Raw genomic sequence first — 20,650 nt, forward strand, 5'->3', positions numbered from 1 at the left:
ATGTTTTCAAGACCTTCTGAAAAGCCTGCAAAGATGGAGCATGGTGGACCTCCAATAGGAGTTTGTTCCACAGGTGTGGGGCCACTGCTGAGAAGGCCCTCTCCCATGTGATCAGCCACCTAATTGCTCTCACAGGTGGGCAGATGAAGGGCGTCTCTTTCTGATCTTAAGAAGTACATAAGGAGAGCCCTGCTGGATCAGACCAAGGTTCCATCTAGTCTAGCACTCTGTTCACACAGTGGCCGTCCATCTGTCAACCATGGAGCAACAAAGCAGGACATGGTGCAACAGAACCCTCCCACCCATGTTCCCCAGCAACTGATGCACACAGCCTTACTGCCTCGGATCTTGGAGGTAGCACATAACCATCTCAGGCTGCTGTTAAAGGTGTAGGAGCAAGGCCTGATTAAAAAGGTGGCAACTCTGCCTGTACAGTGGATAGATTACATGTTCTTATTTGTCCAGAGGAAGAGTAACACTGAGAAAGTCTTCTAAAGGAGTTGGTCTTCAAATGCATTAAAAAGCATACAATTTTAATGCGAAGGCTTAAGTTAAGGGTAACACACAGCCCGGAAGCAAAATACAGGCCCCACCAACCTGTTTGCACCCACGTGTAAAGGAGCCAATCTTAATCTCAGAAGGAATCCAGATGAAGAAGTCCCAGTAAGAGTGGGGAACTCTTCCGGCAGGCCTATCCAGTGGAATTTTAAGATGTTTTTAAAATGTTTTTAGGATGTTTTTAACAATGTATATTGTTTTAATTGAGTATTATGTATTTTATCGTTTATTGTTGTTCCTCGCCTCGATCAAAAAGGAGAGGCAGGTAATAAATAAATTTATTGTTGCTGTTGTTAGGTGGTGGCGGCTGCTGTATCTCTTCCATTCAATGCCCTGGAGTGATGCTGCAGTGTAAACCCCCCCCCCCAAAAAAAAACTTTAGGAAAAGAAAATAAAGACACTGTTCTACAGCCCTTGCCAAAAATAATGCCAACCTGAGAGAAGTTGGAGAATTTCTTCTCCCCCTGGAGAAATTCTGTGAAATTGTCCAGTCCCCTGTCCCGTCCCCCCCCCCCCCGTTTCTCTACTCACAAATAGGGTGGGGAATTTTGAGAGGCGGCTTGCCCACAGCTCTACATCACCTACAATTAATTTCTGGCTTTACTTAACAAAAGATTACAGGAGGGGCATCACTGTTGAATGAGGCCCCATGAAGTTGGTAGGTGGGGGAACAACTTTCAAAAGTGAAAAACAAGTCAGACAAGATAAATATCTTAACCTTTGCCTGCTGAGCTAGTTTTCTATTTGCAGGGAGTTGCTTTTTTTTAAAAAAAAAAAGGGAGTGCTCAAAAAACACTTGCGTTTCATTCTAAGGACAAAACTCCTAAAGGCAATCTTTGCCCACAGAAAAGGAGGGCAAAGAGGGTTTTTTCCATCTTTCCCCATCTGAATAAAGGCCTGTGCCACACAGCCCTGATATCAGCATGCAACAGTAATTCATTACGTTAAAAGTCCTGATATCAATCCTGATATCAGCATGCAGCAGCAATTCATTACGTTAACTGTCATACTTGACAGTTACCCATGCTCTGGTAAGCTCTTGTTTGGATTCCTGCAATGCTTTATACGGGAGGCTGCCTTTGAAAACGGTACAGAAACTTCAGCTGGCTCAAACCAGATCAGCAAAACTGTTAGTGGAGATTGGCCAATATGATCATATTACACCAATGCTTTATGACTTGCCCTGGGCTACCAATCCATTTCCGGGCCAAATTCATCGTGCTGATATTAATTTACAAAACTCTAAATGGCTTAGAGCCAGGTTACCTGAAGGATTGTCTCCATCCATATATATATCTTCCTGTTTCCTAAAATCATCCTCAAAGATCCTTCTCTGGTTGCCCCCCCCCCAAATGAGTTGAGGTGGCTGGCTACTCACCAGGTCTGTAGCCAGGGTGGGCTACCCATCCCCCTACATTTTCTATGCCCACTTATTTTAAAAAAACAAATAATTTAAGAACAGTTTACGTTGTTTTTAAAATACCCACAGATGAAGTGCCCCCTAATTTGGGGGCAGCCCCCCCCCCGAACTTTTAGGCTATGGGCTTGCTACTAAGGAGAGGGTGTTCTCCGAGGTAGCTCCCCAGTTGTGAAATAATCGCCCCAAAGGTTTGTACAAAAATTCTTTTGCACACAAATTCACTCTTGGACCTGCCAAAAGTGGGGTGTGGGTGGGTGTAACAGGTTGGGGAAAGTTGATGTATTGCACCCTCCTCCTTGTTCAGGTAAAAATGAGGAACGGCATTTATTACTGAGGACGACAGTAAGAAAGAGACACATTCAGATATAGAGAGGTCATGAAATATGGATATTTGATCTCTCTGAAATTTTCCGAACTACGCTTCAAAGCTCAGTTCGATTTTGAACATGTTTTTTTTCAGTTCATGCATACAGGAAAAGTGTGCATTTCAAATGGGAAAAACATACATTTCTGTGCATTTTTCAAAAGTGCAAACGTTTTCCCATTGACTAAAGCATGGAAAATGTGTGTTTCTTGGGAGGGGTGTGTGTGTAATTTTCAAAGTGTTTCTTTAAAAGAAAAAATTACATGCAACTGCAATTTTGGGAATGTGCAAACTATTTTTGAAAAAAGTGTGCCCGCATTCGGGGCTTTAAATAGAGCGAGTTCAGATGATTTGCAAACTGAAATGTATACATCCCTATAAGAAATGGGGGGAAATGGACCAACATCTCCCCCTAATGGTAAAAATTGGAATAGTAGGCATCACATACTTAGAAGATTTAAATGAATTAAAGCTGAATGGCATTGCTGTGAGCTGGCCTCTGTCTTCTCCTGCTACCCACACTTGGAATCTCTCAGATGACCCTGGACTGGCCTTGTTCTCTCCTTGTTATTTCTGGAACTATCTGAGACTTCCACCAGCCTTCGGCCTTGCATTGCACCAATCGCATTCCAGATGCCAAACTTTTTCTTTGCCAATCTCGAATACTCTTTAGTAGAGACTGTGCAACAGGTAGGGATGGACGGATTTTGCTAATTCTGTTCCGTCCTCTTTCACGGATCGGCAGGCACCTTTTCTCCCATCGTCCAATTGTTGACGGATTCAAATAATTTACCAGAATTTCGCTCCACTTGCGCCAATCTATACTAACGCGAATGTGCAGATCTACAAATGAGCTAATGTGCATTCATGCTGATGCTTATTAGCACAAATCTACTTGTGAAAACGCAGTCCACAAGTGCATGGAATCCATGACTCAGGAAAAAAAAGTCTGCTGTGGAATCTGCATGTCAGGCTCATAGAAATCCGAATTCCCTTGCAGCCGCTGAGGATATTTCCAACAGCTGTTGCATCAGATACTTAAAAGGTTGTCACACAGAAGAGGGCCAGGATCTCTTCTCGATCCTCCCAGAGTGCAGGACACGGAATAACGGGCTGAAGTTACAGGAAGTCAGATTCCAGCTGGACATCAGGAAAAACTTCCTGACTGTTAGAGCAGTACAACAATGGAACCAGTTACCTAGGGAGGTTGTGGGATCTCCCACACTAGAGGCATTCAAGAGGCAGCTGGACAACCATCTGTCAGGTATGCGTTAAGGTGGATTCCTGCATTGAGCAGAAGGTTGGACTTGATGACCTTATAGGCCCCTTCCAACTCTACTATTCTATGAATCTATATCAAAGCACTTTTTTTACTGGACTGGCCTCAGCGGCTGACCAGCAACATCCATCTTTAGTGACCCAGGTGTACTAATTTAATCGCTCTGCCTCCGCCTGAGCACCGATGAACTTAACCCAATGCTAATGACCTTTAGTGTCTTACATAACTTGCTAAGATCTAAAATAAGACAGACCAGGAGCCCTGCAATTGAGTTGATCATATTTCCGTCTCATGTTTCCACTGTCTGCTTCTGCATCCGAGCCAGTAGGAAGCTGAGGATTTGCAAGTGGGGCTGTTACCAAACCATTTGTTCTTCATGGGCAAGGTTAGCAAATTAGGGCATCTCTAAAGAAAGGAAAACTTCTAGCACAGAGATGGGAATCCTTTGGCCCACCAGCCAAATCCAGACCTCCAGAATCTTCCCAGTCCATGCTCCCACACAAGGACATTACTAGGCACTTAAAAGATTCAGACCCTGGGTCCATAAGACACAAATCTTATTGAAATTTTATTGAAATTTTACAGGAAGCCAATTAATTTCTCACCCAAATCAAATGAAATTAATTCTTCAATTAATTAACTTGCACCCATTTTTTTTCTTCTCACCTTAATCGTTGGGATAATAATGTAATAACGTAAAGCCCTATGAGGAGAACTGGGCATGTTTAGCCTGGAGAAGAGAAAATTGAGGGGAGACATGATAGCACTCTTCAAATACTTGAACAGTTGTCACACAGAGGAGGGCCAGGATCTCTTCTCAGTCATTCCAGAGTGCAGGACACGGAGCAATGGGCTCAAGTTACAGGAAGACAGAATCCGGCTGGACATCAGGAAAAACATCCTGTTAGAGTAGTATGACAATGGAACCAATGACCTACGGAGGTCGTAGGTTCTCCCACATGAGAGGCCTTCAAGAGGCGGCTGGACAAACATTTGTCGGGGATGCTTTAAGGTGGATTCCTGCATGGAGCAGGTGGTTGGACTCTATGGCCCTATAGGCCCCTTCCAACTTTACTTTTCTATCATTCTAATCATGATCCCACAACAGCTGAAAGCTCTCCAGCAGGTGTGGGATACAACTTCATCCTTGTGTGATATACTAATCCAAGAACCCCTGGGTCTGACCAAAGGGTTCTTAATTTAAAAGGCACTTGTTCTTGCTCAGTGGTCTTTCCCAGGTATCCACTGTTAGTTTCAAGACCACACGAAACGCCTAGCCGGATCAGACATGAGTTCTATCCTAGTCCGGCATTTTATAGGTGTTGATTTCAGACCCTTCCATCCAACCTATGTAGGTAGAAACAAGCAGATGTATTTGGCTCACTAATTATATCTTCTCCTTTAAAAGAATCAAAGTAAACTGGTGTGTGTGTGTGTGTGTGTGTGTGTGTGTGTGTGTGTGTGTGTGTGTGTTTAATCCATGGAAACGTACAAACATCATAGATTAAAATAAGCCATCTCCTTTTATTTCACATTGCCCTGTAAGAAGTCAAGTGATGCCTGGATCCTAAAAGCTCCACTATTAAGCATTTCAACCAGAGTCCTCCCGGCTTGCTAATCAACAACTGAGAATCGCGCTAAAGAGGCCCACTGGTCTAGCCGGATCCCTGGCTGTGCTCATCCGCTGGTCACTAGCCCTCTCAATTCCTTTGGGTTTATGGCTCCTTTCCAGGTGCTTCTTATTTTGATGCATAAGCGCTCAAACTTCTTCACAAGAGAGAAGCGACACCTGCGAAGAGAAAGAACAAGAGTTTCTCCTGCAAATCACCCAGAGATCTCCCGGGGGATCCCAACCGGCCTTCTGCCCACCCTTGTTTTAAAGCATCAGATCCCCACCGCTCGAAATGGGATGTAGAATGAAAGTGGCCGTGTACTGGAGGGCTACGGCCACCTCTCGGCACTCAGGTGGGAGTCTGGTTAGTACAAGGATCTCCAACGTGGTGCTTGTAGGGACCGCCAAGTGTGCCCTCTAAATTCTCCTTTCCCTGCCCCCTTTTTAAAAAAAACATTTCAGGAAATACCTTGGAAAATGTTAGGGCGCCTCCATTCTCTTCCTTTCTAGACTCTAGCCTGGTTCTTTCTCTCCCCCAACTCCTTTGCCTTGCTATTCCCCCTTCCCTCAAAGCCCCAGGACTCAGTATTCCCCTCCAGCTCTTTAGTTCATGGTTTCTCTGCCTCGTCGCCTCTAACCGTGCTTTTTCTCTACCCCTTTGGCCTTGCTGTTTCTCCCTCCCTCACAGCGTCACTGTTTCTCTCCACTCCCAACTTCTAACTTTGCTCTTTATCCTTTTGCCTTATTTAGTTAGTTATTGTATTTATATCCCACACTTTTTCCCCTGAGGAACTCAAAGCGGCATACATAATCCTCCTCGCAACAACCCTGTGAGGTAGGTTGGACTGAGTATCTGACTGGCCCGAAGTCACCCAGTGAGTGATTTTCATGGCTGAATGGAGATTAGAACCCCACTCAGGGCTTTCTCCTCTGTGGCATCCCGGTGGTGGAATGAGCTCCCCAGAGAGATCCGCCTGGCGCCTGCACTGTACTCCTTTCGTCGCCAGCTGAAGACCTTTTTATTCTCTCAGTATTTTAACATGTAATTTCAACTTAAATTTAAATTATACTGTTTTAACTCTGTATTTTAATTTTATATCAATTTTGCTGCATGGTTTTTATCCTGGTTGTGCTTTTTATACTGTATTTTGTATTTGTGCTTTTAACCTGTTGTTTTATTATGGTTTTAATTTTTGTGAACCGCCCAGAGAATTTTGGCTATTGGGCGGCATATTAGTAGTAGTAGTAGTAGTAGTAGTAGTAGTATCCCGCCTTTTGCCCAATGCTGGGCCTCAAGGTGGCCTTACAAAGTTTAAAATATACATGGGGGGGGGAGGGAAACAAAACCATAAACAATTAAAAAATACACAACAAAATTGTAAGACATTAACATAGATGGAAGGTTGGATTATTCTCCAAAGGCCTGCTGGAACAAACAAGTTTTAGCCTGCTTCCGAAAGCCCATCAAGGAGGGAGCCAGCCTAGCTTCCCCGGGAAGAGAGTTCCAGAGCACCGAGAAGGCCCTCTCCCATGTTCCCACCAAGCGTGCCTGTGAAGAAGGTGGGACTGAAAGAAGGGCTCCTCCAGAAGATCTCAAAGCACGGGCAGGCTCATAAGGGAGAACCCGGTCTTTCAGATAACCTGGACCCGAACCATATAGAGCTAAAAATGTATAAAAATGTAATAAATAAATAAATAGAACCCGGATCTCCCAGCTCTCAGTCCAACACTCTGGCCACTACACCACACTTGCCTTGCTGTTTCCCAGTCCCTCCCAGCCTCTAGTATCAACATCTAGCTTCACTATATCTCTCCCCTGCTCCTTTTTGACTAGCCAGGCCCCCCATGGCAGCCATTTTGTGGTGGTGCCCACAGCCGTTTCTCCCATTCCCAAATGTGCCTACAGGTCCAAAAAAGGTCGGGGGATCCCTGGATTAGCAGGTGCTTGCGCTCACCTCCACGTCACGCTACTCACCGTTGCTATGCTTGCACTGCCTCAGGGCCTCGTTAAAGCCCTCGCACAAGGTCAAGTCGTTCTGGTTCGTAGCGCACTCGAGGAACTGCTTCATCTCATAATGGCAGGGGCCGTACTGGGATTGCTGATAGGCTGGCTGCTGCCTGGACTCCTAGAGACGGAAAAGAGACGAAGGCGTCAGCTGAAGATACAAATCAAACCAAGTCCTCCTGGGCAATTTTCTAAACACAGAATGCTGTTTTATACCAGGTTGAGTATTCACCCATCTAGCCAAGTATCTTCCCCAACTGGGTCTGTCTAGATACTTTTACTAAAACAGCCAGTGGTCCAGGATGATGGGGCTTGTAGTCCAAAACATACAGCCCTGCATTGTCTAATCTTGACTGGCAGCGCCTCTCTAAATGCCTCTCATTTCTATCACCTGTTACCCGATCATTTCTACTGGAGATGCCACAGACTGAACTTTTCAGGGCCGGCTCTACTATTAGGCAGAGTGAAGCAACTGCCTCAGGTGGCGCCTGCTGGTGGCAATGGTGGCAGCAGCTCACCCTTTCAGCCATTCCCCTCTGATGGAAGACAGAATGATGTGGGGAAGATGGCCTGTCCTAAAGCCGCTAACCCTTTGCCTCAGGTGTAGGGATGTATGAGGAATTTGCAACTGTTCATTTTCCATCAGGATTTTCCCAGTTTGCACCTTTCGGACCAAATAGGGGCTCAGAGCCATACATTTCTGATCAGCAGCCAGCTCTGTCAATCTGATTTCCTGCTACCACTCCTGTTCACATCTGGCACCTGGAGAGGATCTAGGGCCCAGGAGCAAAAGAGCTCAGCCAAAGAGCTGAGCAGAAGAGCTCAGCCTTAGAGGGATCTGCCGTCCCAACTATGGACAGCCTTTAGGTCTCAGCAGCGTAGGCTATAGAAAGCATGATGTGGAAATCCAGAGTTTGTGCCATGGCCAGCGTGTGGTAGGATCCAGAGGATGAGACTAGATTAACCAGAAAGGCTGGAATCTTGAAAACAGAGCGTTTCTCCAGGACAACTCAGCTGCCTACGGAAAGATGAAATCACCTGCAGAACAGAGCATGTCCTGAGCTCTCTCTGGGGGAGGAGGGCTCTTCTCAATTAGGGGAGGGAAATTTGTTTCAGTACATTTCAATCAGGATTGATCCTATTTGCACCTTCCAACACGGACTCGGACACAATCCACGGCCGAGGTCTGCACATGTCCAGGCTTGCAATGCGATTTGCGGACCAAACGCACGCTTCCGTTTGATAAAACGCGCACAAAAATGCATCCTTTTGAAAAGCGCGCACACATCAATGGGAGAAGAAAGCGCACATTTCAAAGATGGCACAACTGACGCGAACGTTCGGGGGAAATATCCACAAAAACGCGCACGGATTCTCATGTCAGGGGGGGCAGGGGAGCCCACAATCTGATACGGGCTCGAATAGCGAGATGGAATTCGAAGACCTTTGGCGAGGTCAAGTTTTGCCGATTCGCACATGGGGTGAAGGACACCGTCAGCGTTGAAGTAAAACGAAACTGCTTTGGACATAGAATGGCGGAGGGCTCTCTCGTCTTTTACCCTGGGCACCTAAACCCCATGGGTGACAGACACCAATTTGGGCAAGCTTTAAAACGGGGTTAGATAAATTCCTCGAGGAAAAGGCTATCCATGGCTATTAGCCCTGATGTCTAAGTGCAACCTCCAGTATCCGAGGCAGTAAGCCTGTGTGCACCAGTTGCTGGGGAACATGGGAGGGAGGGTGCTGTTGCACCATGCCCCGTTTGTTCATCCCTGGCCGATGGCGGTTTGAACAGAAACTGGACTAGATGGACCCTTGGTCTGATGCAGCAGGGCTCTTATGTTATGAAACTTGAGTAATAAATATGAATCCTAATAAATTAACTTGCACTGTATTTTCTCGCAAGTCTAGGATTGTTTATTTATTCGTTTATTTAAAACATTTGTATCCCGCCCTATGTCGCTAGGATCTCAGGGTAGCGTATATATAACCTCCTTCCCCTAACAACACACACACACACACAACAACACACACACCCCTTTCCAATTTGGCCATTTCAGCCTCACCTGGCTGGGAGCGCTAGCTGGTTTTGCTTGCTCGGAGCTGCCGCCTCCTCCGCTGAACGCCCCGGTGAGAGCGCCGCCGACCACGTGGCCCACCGCAGAGCCGACGGCCACTCCCGCCGCAGTGGTAGCCATCTGGGCCATCAAGCCAGGCTGCTGGGGCTGAGCTGGGGCAGCCACGGCCGAAGGGGGAGGATGAGCTGGAGGGTGGGCATGAGAGGGAGCTGGACTGCAGACAGAGTGAGAGAAAATAAACGTATGAGAAAAGTGGCCCAAGGTTTACGGAAACCTGTTCCAGTGGAAGCATATCACGGTTACTTCTGGCTTTTGAACAGGTCTTATAAACAGGGATGAGGAACAGTGGCGGGGACAGAAATTTTAAAAAAATGGAGGGGGGTCACAAGGAAGGAAAGTATATTTCTAGGTGGGTGAGATGGGACCCATATGTTAAGATCGCTTTTAAAAAAAAAAAAGTACCGTATTTCTTCGATTCTAAGACGCCATCGATTGTAAGGTGCACACTAATTTCAGCACCATCAACAACAAAAAAGCTTTGATTCTAAGAAATAATAAACACACCCGCGATTCTAAGACGCGCCCCGTTTTTAGAGATGTTTATATGGAGAAAAAGTGCGTCTTAGAATCAAAGAAATACAGTAATAGCATATTTCACATTAAAGCTTCCATCCTCAACATTCTATTCCTGAAATAAATGCAAAGAAAAGGTTACTTTAGGCCTACAACACAGGAGGGGAAATTTATTTTAATTTAGGGAAATATTAATTTGTGGTTAAGAGTCCAGCAATGAGGGGGACGAGTGGGGTGGCAGCTCCTTGAGCCCCGTCTAGTGCCACCTCCGTTAAGGGACCTCTTCCGCCTTGAGGCCCAGCATTGGGCAAAAGGAGGAATACAAATAAATATAATAAATATGTAATAATAATAAAGTCAATGGCTGTGTTTGGACAACACTTTAGTCTATGGTGGGAGCAGCAGTCAAAGCACACTTGGTTCTTTTGCAGGTGCTCCCCATAAAACATGTTCCTACACAACTGTTGGTGGATGAGGCTGTCGCTGAGTGGACTAATAGTCAACCCAGCATTTGACTGATACAGTTTCCGCCCCTCCCTCAGTCCTCCCGGTGCTATCCCAGCAGCCTCTGCGAGTTGTGCCAGCTGTAGCAGAGCAGCCTGCACGGTTTTGGCCACTCTTGCCCGGGAACTCTGTAGCCAGCCAAGATACACTCAACCCTGCAAAATAGTCTATTGGCTCAGTTCGGACAACACGAAACCCAATGGTTGTGAGAAACGGTTGCGTTTCTCCAGTGGGTTTAATGTTTTTTAAAGGAAAAATTCAACTGTGGGGTGGTTTTTGCCCGACAGATGACACAAATACTCAGCTGATGGTTGACTACTAAAACCACCGATGGTTATTGTGTTGTCTGAACTGAGCCATTTTATTTATTTATTTATTTATTACATTTCTATACCGCCCAATAGCCGGAGCTCTCTGGGCAGTTCACAAAAATTAAAAACATTCAAAGTATAAAACAACAGTATAAAACCATAATATAAAATACAATATAAAAGCTCAACCAGATAAAAACAGCAGCAATGCAAAATTACAAATTTAAAACACCAAGTTAACATTTATTAATAGACTGTTAAAATGCTGGGAGAATAAAAAGGTCGTCACCTGGCGTCTAAAAGCATATAATGTAGGTGCCAAGTGAACCTCCTTAGGGAGCTCATTCCACAGCCAGGGTGCCACAGCAGAGAAGGCCCTGCTCCTGGTAGCCAGCTGCCTCACTTCCTTTGGCAGGGGCTCGTGGAGAAGGACCCCTGAGGATGACCTTAGGGTCCCGGCAGGTACATATGGGAGGAGGCGTTCCTTCAGATAGCCTGGCCCCAAGCCGTTTAGGGCTTTAAATGTTAATACATTGCCTGAGAAGCTCCCAGGGAGGGGTGGCATTCCCTGTTCTTGTGGTTGTCTAGCTCTTATGGACATGAGGATCTTTCTAACCACAACCTCCCCAGTCCTTAACCCTGGACCCATCACTTAGTTACAGTTAGTACATGTCACAAGTTCTTATGACTAACGTCTTTTGAGCAATACCAAGTTGCAAGTTCTCATGAGTAACGTCTGTGAACAACAGCAAATCATATTTCAAAATCATTTTCTATCAGGCCTTATCCAAACTAAAGCATCCAAACCCTGAGACAGTGTTCTATGTGTGTTTGCCTACTTGCCCATTTAGTATTAAAACATTACCCCATCGCTTGTACACCCATTTAAATCCATTCTATGCCCCCCAAAGCGTCTTTCTCTATGCTATGCCAACAAACTTTTATAACCCCAATCTTACACATAATTCAAAAAATTTCAAATGAAGAAATAATCTTACAATCCTATGCAGGTTGAGACAGGGGGGAAAGTCCTACAATACCTGGCTGGGGATTTTTTTTTTCTCTTTAAACATGCATAGGATTGTAGGACTTTTTTCTGCTTAAGCATGCATAGGATTGTAGGACTTTTTTCTGTTTAAACATGCATAGAATTGCAACCTACGTCTCTATTTTCCCCATGGGCTCCTCCTGTCCTTGTGATGTTCCTCTTTCTCCCAATTTTTCTTTGGCGAAGTCAACATGCTTTGGACACAGAAGGTCCCAGATTCAATCAATTTTTAAGAACAGCAGCAAAAAAAACAACTACTACCAGGTGTAACCCACCCCCTTTGCCTCAGCTGTTTGCTCCAGGTCTCGAGTAGAGAAAGACCTGCCCTATCCTCCTCCGTCACAACTTTTAGCTGGACCACTGCCTGCCGGGGATAGCTCAGAAACAAGCAAGGTGCCAGCTTACAAACTGGACCTATTATTGACTGACAAACTCTCAGAGGCAGGGTTCACTCTCTTTTAAAACATTCTCATTGACAGATTGATGTCAGAGGACAATTGACCCCAACAGGTCACCTTGAGATACCCAGCTGCCTTTGCGAACGAACACAACCTGCACAGCGTATTTGTATCCAGGGCTTGGTACCTACAAGCCACTTATCTGTCGATCCATCAATGGTGGTAGTAATGTCAGGGAAAGCGAGAGAGAGATTAATTTATTTAGGGCATAATCCTATGCATATTTAGACTGGACAAAGGTCCTAATGCTGGGAGTTGTAGGACTTTTTCGCCCTTAAAGTCCCCCAGAGAGATTGATACATAATCAGTAAAACAAAGCAATCATCGTCTGCAGGCTTTCAGAAGATGCAACATACAAGGAAAAGGGGTCGTGGAGGGCAGAGGAAAATAATTTATTCTTTCAGCAGAGCTTGCGGAATGGTCCTGCTCCCCGGCCCTGAACTCCATCAATACAGCCTGCCGGTGCTAAGTTACATGCGCACAACATTACAGATACGTCATGATGTGTAAGGTGTTTAAAAAGGAGAAACACAGTCACCCTGGAGAAGTCCACATAGAAGTAAGCCCCGCTGAATCCAATGGGGTTTGATCCCAACCAGGGGTGTTGGGAAAGAAGTACCCAGAACCTAGGTAACCCATGCTGTCACTACTCAGAGTCACTGCACCTGGCAGCCATTTCCAACATAATGCACTCCAGGTGGGTGGACTACAACTCCCATCATCCCCAGGCAAAATGGCCTTGCTGCTGGGGATGATGGGGCCAGTGATCCAATCCCTCTTCAAGGCCCCAGGTTGAAGAAGGCTGGTTCAAGACTCAGTTGTCATGGGAGGCTTTGAAGGATACGCAATGCAGCTGAACTGAGAATGTTTGTTTATAATCTTCAAGGGTTTGTCTCAAATGACTTTGTAATAACAAAATCATTTTGATCTTGCAGGAGATAAATAAATAAATACCGAGTTATTTATCATTATCACTTTTATCCCAACTTCTCAAAATAAAATCCTCTGGAGGAGGCTCAAGAACTTCCAAAAGTTGATAAGATAGATAAGGGTAGGGCATGGGGAGCATCTGAAGCTGGAAGGAAAGCAATAAAACCATGCATGGGGGTCAATTGCTGCTGTAGTTACCAGGGGAGGCAGAACTTATAAAGAGTCAAGGTGGCATAGTGGTTAGAGTGTTGGACTGGGACTCAGGAGATCTGGGTTCTAGTCCCCACTTGGCCATGAAGGTCACTGGGTGACCTTGGTCAGTCACTGACCCTCAGCCTAACCTACCTCACAGGGTTGTCATAAAGATAAAAATGGAGAATAGGATGACCTTGGGTTCCTTGCAAGAAACAAGATATAAATGTAGTAATAACAAATACATTTTTTTTTAAAAAAAAGCACATCTAGGATTCCTCTTCCAACTGCTTTGTCAATGTGGTTCTACCACCATTCCTAAACCATTTCGTTTATACTATTTTCTAAATGCTTATGTCGCTCTGCCTTTCTTCAAGTTTATAATATTATTTTCCTTGCAAAAGAAAAAAAGATACAAATGCAATATCAACATCAACAACAACAATGCACAACTAAATGTGAAACCATAATAAAGACCTCTGAGCATGAACAGAGAGGTTTTCTTTTTCCTTTCCTCCCATTTGGGATAGGATTTGATGGGGCGCAATTCTCAACAGAAAGAGACAGATCCGTCAACTTGGAGATCCTGCACCTCCTCCTTTGTAAACTAAGCACTTTTAGGGGTGACCTTGCAAGCCCGCTGCTGACTTCAGATATTGTGCCCATACCTGGCCGCAGCCGTCCGTCCCCCCACGCTTCTGCTCCCCCTGGGCATCTTGATCCCGGTCTGCGTCTTGCACCTGGCTCCGCTTCTAGGGCTGCCTCCTTCTGGAACAGACGCTCCGAGTCTCCTTGAACTCTGGCGTTACGCAGCTGCTTTCAAGAATGGACCCCACGTGGCCCAGGAGATTATGCCATCAATCAGGTTTAGACTGTTGCTCCTGAGCAGGCGCAGATGCAGCCAATGAAGTCGTTGCCCTCTCCTGGGCTTGAGGCCCTTCTCCCCACGCCACTCCCCCCCGTGCACATAGAGCTATGAAATGGTAAAGAAAGAATGTTTCATTGGGTAGCTACGTTAGTCTTTTGCAGCAAAAACAGCAGAAAGTGTTGCAGCACCTTCAAGGCTTAAAAATCAATCAATAAGTGATCTATTATGGTCACAGGCCAGCAAAATCAATAGATTTAACAAATTCATTCTGGCACAAGCTTTCGTGAACTATTTCCATAGGATGCATGGAGTATTAATCTGTCAGTGTCCTGATTGTGCATTCATGGTTGACAGCTGGCTGGCCCATGTGTGAACAGAGTGCTGGACTAGAATCATAGAACAGCAGATTTGGAAGGGGCCTACAAGGCCATCGAGTCCAACCCCCTGCTCAATGCAGGATTCCACCCTAAAGCATCCCCGACAGATGCTTGTCCAGCTGCCTCTTGAAGGCCTCTAGGGTGGGAGAGCCCACAACCTCCCTAGGTTACTGATTCCATTGTCGTACCGCTCTAACAGTCAGGAAGTTTTTCCTGATGTCCAGCTGGAATCTGGCTTCCTTTAACTTGAGCCCGTTATTCCGTGTCCTGCACTCTAGATGGAGCCTTGGTCTGATCCAGCATGGTGCTTCTTATGTTCTTGTTTTGGAGAATTCCAGGCCATGGAGATGGTAGCTCCAGTTAAAGTGGCTGTGAATCCCTTCTGGGTTTCAGACAGAACTCTAAAGGAGCTGCCCAAGGTGCTGAGCCCATTTTTATGACCAGGTTGAACATTTCGGATAGTTGTGTTTTGTTTTTGTTTTTTTAGAGTTCTGGCTAGTTCTGACTGAAGCCCAGAAGGGATTCATAGCCCTGCCATAATCTGAGCCGCCAGCCTCCACTGGTCCCAGGTTTATATACAGCAGTGGTTCCCAAACTTTTTCAGGTAACCACCCGCTTGGTTCCACAAACTCATGCCCAGTGCCCCCTGTGCGTGGCCCCTTTAAATGGGAAGCACCCACCGCAGGCTTGCCGAGGGAGGGAGGGAAAAGAGAGCAAACGCCTCTGTTTTGCAGCCGGCATGGCGGGGCACACCAAGCAGGGTATGTCTCTTCATTAGCGTTTTGGTGCTTTTGAAACATTTCAATTCACCGTTAAAGGACTCTTCTTAAACGGCATTAATACATGTGTGGATTCTTCCCCTATATGGCTTGGGACCAAACTACCTGCTCCCATAAAAATGTCACTGGGTTCTAAGACCTTCTGGAGAGGCGCTTCTCGGAAAATACCACCTCAAGCACCCCCCTGCCGCCCCTTTGCCTCTTAGCGCTCCCCTGCCGCCCCCTTGCCTCTTAACGCCCCCCTATGCAATCCCACCACCCCCTTTGGGAACCACTGATATACAGTGTATGGTGTTTGGGGGGTGAGATTTTAAACAGTGAAGTCAGGAGATAATTAAATACAGAAAATTGCAATCAAATGTGGTCATTCACACTGTGTCTCTTACTGATGACACAAACATCATGGCTTTAGCTAAGCCAATTAAGACATGCAGTATGATACAAATCCATTATCCTGATTCAAGCCTCTGGGGATACAATTAAATCTGTTGATGAATTCTAACTTGGCAGTGTCTCACGCTAATCTCCCTTTGAAGTTCCTTTGCTCCACAATGGCCACTTGACAGTCTGTGACAGTGTGGCAATGAACTTGTCTAGAGTCAAAACGTTAGATCTTCTTTTGACACTATGGATCTAGTTACTTATTACATCTGTGCAAGGAGATACATCTCTCTTCCCTTTTTATATCTCTGTGGTCTCCTTATACTTTGTCCTTCCAGAGCTTTCCGAAAGCCCTGAGAATCTCATTAGGTATTATAGAGTTCTAGATTGCCTGGTCTTTGCTTTTGTCTGCAGACAGGATTTCCTGGTTATTTTTGAAGCCTGTTTAACAGTCATAGCAATAACTGTTGCACGTAGGAGACATGGGGCCGGGGGGGGGGGGACAGTTTATTCTTGCAGCAGCTTGCCAAGGTCGTGTGGTCATCCTCCCTACTCGATACATACATATATGAACTTAATTTTAAAGAAACAAAGATGAGAGTTCTTGCACTTTCAAAGGTGTGTTGGCAAAAAGTCAAATGTCAATTACTTGTTGTTGTTGTTGAATTGCCTTTCAAATGCTGCCCGTGTTAAAAGTGGAAAAATAAACAAGTGGAAAAGCAAACTGTCCAGTATTATCATCACGATATTGCAGAGGGGTGGAGGTTGATAATTATTATTGCATTTATATCCCACCATTTTTCCTTCAAGGAACGCAAGGCGGTGTACATCCTCCTCATCCTCCTTCTCTTATCTTCACAACAGCCCTGTGAGGTAGATTGGGCTAAGAGTATGCGACTGGCCCTGTGGGGACTAGAACCCGGATCTCCCGCCTCCCAGTCCAACACTTTAGCCACTATACCACAATAGCTTGCTGCGACAACCCTGCAGTGTAGTCCGCTTTTCATACACAGTATTAACAGGATGGATAGATGGGGCAGGGGAAGGCAGGCTAAGCCCTTATCCATTAACCACAACAAAAACAGGAGCACAGATTTGCATACAATTTGTATTTGGTAATTTAAATATACGGCTGCAAATTTAGAAATAATTCATCATTTGAAGGCCTAAACGGGGTTCAAATTTGCCCTATGTTTGTATATAAGCCACTTTGAGATGTTCCTGAATAAGCACCATGCAAGCATTATTAATAAATACTAAAAGTGTCCACAAACATATCAAAGAGGGGACCGTGCTATTTTTCACCACTTATAGATGAGGGCTAATAAACTGAGACTCAATCCAGACAAGACGGAGGTACTGTTAGCGGGTGGTTCATCTGTCCGGGGAGGTGATGTTTGTCCTGTCCTGGATGGGGTTGCACTCTCCCTAAAGGATCGGGTTCGTAGTTTGGGGATGCTCTTGGATCCAGAACTGTCACTTGAGGCACAGGTGAACTCAGTGGCAAAGAGCACCTTTTATCAGCTTAGGTTGATATACCAACTGCGCCCTTATCTGGACAGAGAGAGCCTAGCTACAGTGATCCATGCTCTGATAACCTCTCGTTTGGATTACTGCAATGCATTATACATGGGGCTGCCTTTGAAAACGGTCCGGAAACTTCAACTGGTACAAAACAGGGCAGCACGGTTACTAACAGGGACTGGCCGAGACCACATCACGCCAGTCCTTTTCCAGCTTCATTGGCTGCCAGTCCAGGTCTGGGCCCGATTCAAAGTGCTGGTATTAACATTTAAAGCCCTAAACGGCTTGGGGCCAGGCTATCTGAAGGAACGCCTCCTCCTGTATGAACCTGCTCGGACCCTAAGGTCATCTTCAGGGGTCCTTCTCTGCGAGCCCCTGCCAAAGGAAGTGAGGCAGGTGGCTACCAGGAGGAGGGCCTTCTCTGCTGTAGCACCCCAGCTGTGGAATGAGCTCCCTAAGGAGGTTTGCTTGGCACCTACATGATATGCTTTTAGACGCCAGGTGAAGACCTTTTTATTCTCCCAGCATTTTAACAGTCTATAAAAAATGTTAACTTGGACAACAGCTAGACCTAAGGGTTATCCTGGGATCATCCAGGGTTCGCCCCTGCCTGAGCACTGGATCCCCTGTGTGTCACCTAGATGAATAGGTTTGACCCCTGGACGATCCAGGGATAAACCTTAGGTTCAGCTATGGTCGTGATGTTTGCATTGCTGCTGTTATTATCTGGTTGAGCTTTTATATTGGATTTTATATTATGGTTTTACTTTGAACGTTTTTAATTTTTGTGAACCGCCCAGAGAGCTCCGGCTATTGGGCGGTATAGAAATGTAACAAATATATAAATAAATAAATAGCAAATTTGATAACGGGGCATTATTATTTTTTAATAGAAGCTTTCATTGCTTTTTTCATTGTCTTGCCCTTGCTTCTTCAGCATATGCTGTCTCCTCACCTTCTTCCAAAACAGCCCAACTATTTCATCACCTAATGATGCCTGTTGCAGCGCTGCTGGCAGCTGAGTTGCAGTATCTTTGGCTTTATTATTTATCCAAATGCCAAGGTCACTCATTTGTTATCGCTATGATTCAGCAAACTTCCCAAGCAGCTTGCACAGAGCTGAACTTTTCCATTGTCACTGGGCCGGCCCAAGATTTTTTGCTGGCTGAAACAGAGATGCCCTCCAGCCCCCAAAATTCCACCTAAAGCCAACTAGATAATTTAGTCTTACACTGGTGATACAGCAGCATCCTGCAAGTGAAGGCTGGTGGCTCTGATGTCAGTGGGGTGGTGAATCCGCTCTGGGTTTCTGCCAGAACCAATCAAAACTCTAAAAGGAGCTACCCAAAATGACTCCCAATTTGCATTCTCCACAATAACCCATACCTAGCATTGTTCCTGGGCACTGTGGGGGAAGATGAAACCCACCCAAAAATGGGGCAGAAAAATTGGGGAAGTTGTGCAAAGTGGCCATTTCTAGGGGGTAAGAGAAGAAAAATCTCAGGACATTTCTTAGAAAAAAATGTATTCTGAGAAATTTCAGCTCAGGTTCTTAGTTGTCATTTTGGGTTCAGCACCTTCCTCAAGACCCAGGGCATGTCTCCACCAGCTCTATATCCCAGGATCATCCCGGGATTCATAGAATCATAGAATAGCAGAGTTGGAAGGGTCCTACAAGGCCATCTAGTCCAACCCCCAGCTCAATGCAGGAATCCACCCTAAAGCATCCTGTGCATCCAAATGCCACACAGGGGGTCCCAGGAGCAGGCAGGGATGTTCCCTCCATTTTCCTGGGATAGCCCTTAGGTGTAGAAAGGGCCTCTGTTGTGGATACATCATGTCTCCAATGCACGTGCAGAGAGCTGATTGTACAATGACAGCGGACACTCGGACACATTCATCTCACCTCGTCAGTAAGGTTAAGCCCAAGAACCCTGAACCAAACCCATGAGAATTTCTCTGAAATCTCTTCTCCTTTGAATTTCTTTTTCAAAAGCAATTTATTCTCTCTCCAGCGGCCACCAAGGCTACTGTTGACTATTATGCAATTAGCAAATGCCTCATAAAAGGCAAGTATCCTTGCACATTCTGAACAGCTCAAGCGTGAAGGATATTCTAGAAGAGAAAGTCTTTGAATATTTTATCTGTGTCACTCTCCTCCGTCTCCATTCCTGTTCTATTTTTGTATCTTAACTCACACAAGTCGGGCATGCAACGGAGTGTGGCAGCAGGTAGTGCAATGCAGCCATTTCAGCTACGTAACTATCCACACACTCCAAAGATCACATTTGCTAGAAATCTATAGGACTTGAAATAGACAAATTCGAGATTGCTTGATTAAGCACTGCTTGTGTGATGTGCTCAGATGGTCTAAATGTGGCAGATTGTGCTGAAGGAAATTAACAAGACCCTGGTCAACTCCTGCTTTTTATTGAAAGAACTTCTCAACTCTCACTACATTGATACCATATGTCACATATTATTTTAGGTGGCTTTGAAGACGTCTCTCATCACACAGAGGAGGGCCAGGATCTCTTCTTGTTCCTCCCAGAGTGCAGGAGACGGAATAACGGGCTCAAGTTACAGGAAGCCAGATTCCAGCTGGACATCAGGAAAAACTTCCTGACTGTTAAGAGCAGTATGACAATCAAACCAGTTCCCTAGGGAGGTTGTGGGCTCTCCCACACTACAGGCCTTCAAGAGGCAGCTGGACAACCATCTGTCAGGGATGCTTTAGGGTGGATTCCTGCATTGAGCAGGGGGTTGGACTCAATGGCCTTGTAGGCCCCTTCCAACTCTGCTATTCTATGATTCTATGAATAAACAGCATCATCTTGGTGCTTTGTTGTGTGTTTTGTGAGATCGGACACGATCCCCCACCCACAAATCCATCAGTCAATGGCTAAAGTTGCTTGGGAAGAGAAACCAAGCTTGATTGCTTACGAAATTCCATAAAACAGCACATGCCCAGAAGGAGTTGCAAACCAAACAGCAAAAATCATCTTGACATCAGAATGTGTTTTCTGTCTGGAGTAGAGTTTTAACTCACACTTGACCGCTTGAGGAGAGAAGCGCAACGCCTTTTCAAGGAATGTTTTCTTTATTCAAACGATCAGGTTTTCCACTTCTCCCCTGCCCCACCCTCCATATCTCTGGGATCTTCTGGGAAGGCCCTTCTCCAGGTGACTTCACCGGGCTAGGTCTCGTCATGGGCTTAAATCACAGTGCGTAGATTTCGGTTGAACATTAGGGGAAAGTTCTCGACTTCAAGAGCAGTTTGACAACTGCTTTTCAGGCAGAATCTGGACAACCATGTATTGGTCGCTCTAGTTCTAAATTAGCTCCTCTGTACAGGGTGTAGGACTGTGCAACACTACAGGGACGCCTCT

The 20,650-nt window shown here is 45.6% G+C and overlaps 1 protein-coding gene across 1 annotated transcript; it reads right to left on the minus strand.

The window, feature by feature from the left end:
- Nucleotides 1-5,121: 5,121 nt before the first annotated feature.
- CHCHD10 (coiled-coil-helix-coiled-coil-helix domain containing 10) lies at nt 5,122-14,188 on the minus strand. Its single transcript, XM_063144254.1, has 4 exons — nt 14,001-14,188; nt 9,305-9,530; nt 7,209-7,359; nt 5,122-5,410 (listed from the first exon to the last, which is right to left on the minus strand). The coding sequence occupies exons 1-4, from the start codon at nt 14,045-14,047 to the stop codon at nt 5,391-5,393; spliced, it is 444 nt and encodes a 147-aa protein (XP_063000324.1). The 5' UTR covers nt 14,048-14,188; the 3' UTR covers nt 5,122-5,390.
- Between the last annotated feature and the right edge of the window lie 6,462 nt (nt 14,189-20,650).

This window comes from Elgaria multicarinata, chromosome 18, assembly GCF_023053635.1.
Source record: "Elgaria multicarinata webbii isolate HBS135686 ecotype San Diego chromosome 18, rElgMul1.1.pri, whole genome shotgun sequence".
Taxonomy (NCBI): domain Eukaryota; kingdom Metazoa; phylum Chordata; class Lepidosauria; order Squamata; family Anguidae; genus Elgaria; species Elgaria multicarinata.

Excerpts from the sequence above, each read along its gene's own strand:
- CHCHD10 (XM_063144254.1), bottom strand. The coding sequence starts at position 14,047 with ATGCCCAGGGGGAGCAGAAGCGTGGGGGGACGGACGGCTGCGGCCAG. Across the intron at positions 9,531-14,000 it reads GGACGGACGGCTGCGGCCAG|TCCAGCTCCCTCTCATGCCC; the intron begins GTATGGGCACAA and ends CTCTGTCTGCAG. Across the intron at positions 7,360-9,304 it reads CAGCTAGCGCTCCCAGCCAG|GAGTCCAGGCAGCAGCCAGC; the intron begins GTGAGGCTGAAA and ends TTCCGTCTCTAG.